This window comes from Gossypium hirsutum, chromosome A12 (genome assembly GCF_007990345.1).
Source record: "Gossypium hirsutum isolate 1008001.06 chromosome A12, Gossypium_hirsutum_v2.1, whole genome shotgun sequence".
In the NCBI taxonomy this organism is placed as follows: domain Eukaryota; kingdom Viridiplantae; phylum Streptophyta; class Magnoliopsida; order Malvales; family Malvaceae; genus Gossypium; species Gossypium hirsutum.
In genome coordinates this window covers 89,234,019-89,239,352 of record NC_053435.1, presented here as the reverse complement: position 1 = coordinate 89,239,352, position 5,334 = coordinate 89,234,019, and the positions used below count along the sequence as shown (strand labels likewise).

The following is a 5,334-nucleotide window of genomic DNA, read 5'->3' as shown; positions in this document are numbered from 1 at the left end:
AGCTCACATTATCCTATCATCGAACTAGAAGTTTTACGATCATTTTGTGTCAGTTTGTGGCATGTATACATAAGGTGTCTTATGGTACAATCTAGAATGGAAATATGTTACTTATAACAAGGTTCTTTTAACATTTACTTATCATGTTGATTTGGTGACTTGAATTATACATGTTGGTGAGAATATATGTGTTTGATTATACTAAAGAATGTGATGAACTATATTTATAGACATGGTATGCAAAATGGTATGGAATGAAGTTGAAATGATATGTTAGATAGTATGCTTGAGGCATAAGTTGATGAATGGTTATTTTGGTTCAAGATTTAAGCTTATAAACCATTAAGGTCTATAATGTAACATGAGTATGAAAAGGTAAGTATTAATGTATTACATCATAGGTAAATTTGGTAATTGAATGATTGGTTGGTTGAATGTAAAAAAATTAGATGATTTGTATTAGGTCGAGCTCATATTGAATTGGTTTTGTTTTGAAATGGTTAAATGACTTGTTTTGGTATGTTTTTGTGTGTTTTGTTTCAATTGAATTTGGTATTTGGTGCACAAAAATAGTAGACTTGGTGGAAAACTTGAAATAGGTATCAAATAGTTTATTTTTACCAAAAACAAAGTCATTGTCCTCGTGAGCAACCTGCCTCATCGCAACGTTGGCCGACAGTAAGTCATGTCGCGACGTCGAGTGGCCTGAGGTCATGACGTGACAAACTATTTAGTGATGTCACAACTTGGAAGAGGTGACAGTAAGCAAAATAATTAACGCAACTTAAACCCATGACACACATAAGATAATAAACACATTAACCATCAAACCAACCCATAAGATTGGAAATTAGTTTCTTTTAACCATGATAAGTTTAAAAAAGATTGTGACAAATAAAGACAATGATTACTTAATTATATTGGCATTTCCTTTTTAAGTTTTTTTTTTTTTGCTTTTTGTGTGGCCTATGATAAATAGAGACAATGATTTCTTAATTATATTTGTATAATTAAGTGTTTTCTGATTGAGCAATATATATGACAATACAATGGGTCACATTTTTTTTTCATAAGAAAATGGCTACATATCCGATTTAAAACTCATGGACCCGTATCTCAAAGAGCCTCATGGACTTGTCCCTTTATTTGACCAAAAAAGTTAGACGAAGAAATGAAAGACTTAAAACAAACTGTTTAGTTACTTCTGTATAAGCCATCAATTCTTTTTTTTTAAAAGTATATTTAAAAAAAATTAATCCAATTTCATTTAAGATTTATATTGCACTCATCTAGAATGGATATATATATATATGTTCGTTAGCGATATTAATGGTGAATCCAATCAATTCACCATTTACTTTAATAGACAATTTTAATGTTATTGAAAGTTTTTAATTGATTTTTTTTACTATGGAATTTTTTACTCTTTAATCATTAAAATTTTAAACATAGACTTATTATTTTATGTTTACATTACATCATATTTTTTTAAAGGTAACCATAGGTTTATTTTTGTGGTATATATATTACATAGATATATAAAAATAATATATTAATAAATTAGTAAATTGGTTAGACCCAGCTGAGTTTGGGCCTATATTTTAAACATGCTAAATTTTTTTTACTTAAACTTATTTAATATTTTCAAATATTGAGTTTAACTCAATTTTTGAACGTCTATTCATAATCTTAAAAATTTAAATTTATGGTTTATAATTAAAAGAATTTAATATCATTAGTTAATTAAGGTAGTGTTTGGAAAGCTTGCTTAGTAATTAGATTTGGACATAATTGTTTGTAATTATATAAATTTAGCATGTTTAAGTAATATAACTATTCGACTTTTTTCTGTGTTGAAAAACTTGATTTTAGGGGCCAAAGAGCCATTCCGGAAAATTAAAGTAAAGGTGTTGGGGTGAGATGGAGATTAGGAAGGAGAATTATTAAGAAGCTTAGTAATTATTAGAGAAGTTAGTATATATAAGGTAACTAGAATTGAAGGATTAGATGAGTGATTAAGCAAGCCCTTAGCGTTAAGTGCAGTTAGCCCACAACTTAAAATAAGTTAGTGGACGGGCTTGATATGAGCCATAGATTTCCACTAATCCTTTCATGATAAAATGGTAGCCATTAGATTAATTATAAATACGCAATTAAAAGGAAATAAAGGAAAGATGAGAGAAGAATGTGCTTCATTCCATCTCTTACAAACGGCAAGAAGAAAGAAAGGAAAGAAAAATTCAAAGGTTTTCATCCTCCATTACCATGTGCTATCTACCGAGGTTAGTGTATTTTTGTTTAAATTAATAGATTAGAATGGTGGTATAGACTAAAGAGGATTATAATTTAAAGTTGGAATTAGATTGGACATGCATTTCATGTTTTCTTAGTGAATCTAACATTGTACTAAATGATATTTCAATTATAAAATAATAATTTGTAAAAAATTTGAGTAATTCAACTACATATATTAAATCAATTTGTAATTTGTCACGTCCAACAATATCTTTAAATGAGTAATTTAAAAATTAATAATAAATTATAAATTTATTTTCGAATGAATCAAATATAAATATTAAATAAATTCATAATTACTATACGTTTAAAGAATGTAATTGAGTCTATTTGAGCTTAAATATTGGTTGGAGCTTTAGCTCGACTCGAGCTAGATTGAAAATTTATTTTTAAGTTTAAGCTCAACTCAAGTTTGATTAAGCTCGTACACAACCAAATTTGAGCTTGATTTATATATTAAAAATGAAAAGCTCGATAAGGCCTGTGAGTCATTTGAGTTGACTATTTCTAAGCTTGAATTTAGTTCAATCGATAACTTGAACTTAGCTTAATAATTATCAAATCAAATTTGATTCTTCTTTAAGTTGAACTCGAATTGTTTGTGAGCACCAATATTTCATTTACATGCCTACGATTAATTTTCATGGATTGTCAAATTGAGATTATGAAATATTAGTTAAAAAATCCCTTTTTAAAATACCTTTAAAAAAACCCAAATATCAGTTCCTATATATAGACAATGGACATGTGTCGCTATACAACCCCTTAGGGGATATTTTTCAATGTATAGTATGTAAGGGCAAAGTCAGGGGGCTGGCATGGGCCTCGGGCCCCCCTAAAATGTAAAATTATTTTTAAGCCCTAAATTTTTTTAAAAATTTTAAATTAGTAAAGGTAAAATTGCACTTTGCTCTCCTAAAATTATAAAAATTCAATTTAATCCTTTACAAATTATAAAGATATAAACTATAAAAAATTAAAATTTCATCCAGGCCCCCTAAAATATTTTTCTGGCTTCGCCCCTGATAGTATGATATATAAATTTATATAAATATGATTTTAACTCTTAAAAATTAGCAAAAATATTACATGAATACATAATTGGTCATAAAAAGGGCCAAGGAGAAATGAATTTGATTTCTTAGAGGAAATTGAAATATTATAATTTTATGAATGTATCTAGCAAATATCTTTATTATATTTAATCTATTTATTTTTAAATGAATCAATTTAATTTTTATATTATTAAAAAGAATAAAATAAATCTAAATTTCAACAGAGTTAATGTTTACTATCTAAAAAAGTATCATTTTGTGTTCAACCGAGTAATATTTTAATTGCTGATGAAATATTTTATTTGAAGTTGAACTATAAATGAAAAAAAATATTTTTCATGTTGATTTTTAAACAATAAATATTAATTATGTTCTAATTTAAGCTTATTTAATTTTTTTAATAGTACATGGATTAAATTGACCCATTTAATAGTAAATAGATTAATTTTATCCAATACCTAGAAGGACTTGGTAGGTAAATTAACCCATAAGAAAACGTAGTATTTATTGTAAATAGGGTGCTTAATTCCCAAGTCTTAAAACAATAGCAGTAGTACTAGTACAAATAAAACTGTCCACTGAAAGTCACTTTGATGACCTTAATCACAGGTCATATGCCACAGCATTAAACTATCACACAAGTAGTGAGTCCAATGTGATTTGTCAGTAAAGATTATAATGTGCTGGGGAGCCTTCAAGTTGAAGGATAATTGGACTCCACTAATACTAGTTCCCCATCTCTCCCAACTCCCTACATTGCCATAAACTATCTGTCATCTCATTACATATCCAACACCCTTCACCCACAGCTGACATGGATGCCAGTCTGAATGCCTCCATGTCCTGCCCACTTCTGCCAATATTGTAACTTCCATTAAGAACTAGGTTATTGTTGTCGACACAAGTATGGGCATATGCGTTTGGACTTGTTTCGTGTTGGGGAAATTCAATTTGCTCTGAAATGTTTATGACTGAACCTGAAGGGACGATGCATTCTGGTAATTGACAAGGAACTGAAAATTGGGAGCTCATTTCTTTCAAAGAAGAAGAGGATGGCTGCTTGTTTTGCACCCTTGTTCTCCAATAGTTCTTGATCTCGTTGTCTGTTCTTCCCGGAAGATGCTCTGCAATTTTTGACCATCTACAGAGGAAACAACCGTAAACACAAAAAGAATGCGCCTCTAAAAGTAAATAAAATCAACAAATTGAATTACCGATTTCCCCACAGGGAATGAAGTTGAAGAATCAATTGTTGTTCTTGGAGAGTGAGGTTTCCGCGCTTAATGTCAGGGTTCAAATAGTTAAGCCACCTTAATCTGCAACTTTTACCACTTCTCTTAAGACCTGAGGAAGTTAAAGGTAGATCAACCCAGAACATAAAGAAAAGGGTAAAGAGTTTGTTGATCAATGTGTTGGTACCTGCACATTTTGCCAACATATTCCAAGGACCTACCCCATGACGACCAATGTAATGGGTTAGGAGCGTATCCTCTTCCGTGGTCCATGGCCCTTTTCTCACCTCAATCTCCTCTTCAATAAGAGTGGACATTCCCTTGGTAACAGGGGTCAAGGTTTTTTATTTTGGGGGGCGGGGGTAACGAGCCTCAAATCTATAATCTAATATTTCCTCTCTTTTTTTCTCTATTATATCAATGAAATTGGGACATGAGCTTGGCAAATTGTTGAAATTTATAGGATTCAATGGTGTTAACTATAGCAAGGAGTTTGGGCACATGTTCATCAGCCTTTCTTTGCAAAGGAGAATAAATTTCTTAGAAAGGATTAGTACGATATCAATTCTCACACATGCTTATCAATAAGTATTACATTCTTAGAAGTAATTTGATTAGGAAAGGTAATTACGAATACCGATAATATTAATTTTTATGATCATAAGATGAATACGAAAATAACTTATTTCGAGTCTTATTTTAAAAATGCTTTTACATATTAGTAGTATTGGTGGTGGTGAGTTTTTAAATTT

General features: G+C 29.9%; 1 protein-coding gene across 3 annotated transcripts; it reads right to left on the bottom strand.

The window, feature by feature from the left end:
- Positions 1-3,838: 3,838 nt before the first annotated feature.
- LOC107946213 (MYB-like transcription factor EOBII) lies at positions 3,839-5,020 on the bottom strand. 3 transcript variants are annotated; one of them, XM_016880444.2, is made up of 3 exons: positions 4,770-5,013; positions 4,565-4,694; positions 3,839-4,491 (listed from the first exon to the last, which is right to left on the bottom strand). In XM_016880444.2, the coding sequence occupies exons 1-3, from the start codon at positions 4,897-4,899 to the stop codon at positions 4,077-4,079; spliced, it is 675 nt and encodes a 224-aa protein (XP_016735933.2). In that variant the 5' UTR covers positions 4,900-5,013; the 3' UTR covers positions 3,839-4,076. The 3 variants fall into 3 exon arrangements, with proteins under 3 accessions (XP_016735933.2, XP_016735934.2, XP_016735932.2); XM_016880445.2 differs by having other exon boundaries at positions 4,565-4,666; positions 4,770-5,010; XM_016880443.2 differs by having other exon boundaries at positions 4,565-5,020.
- Positions 5,021-5,334: the final 314 nt, after the last annotated feature.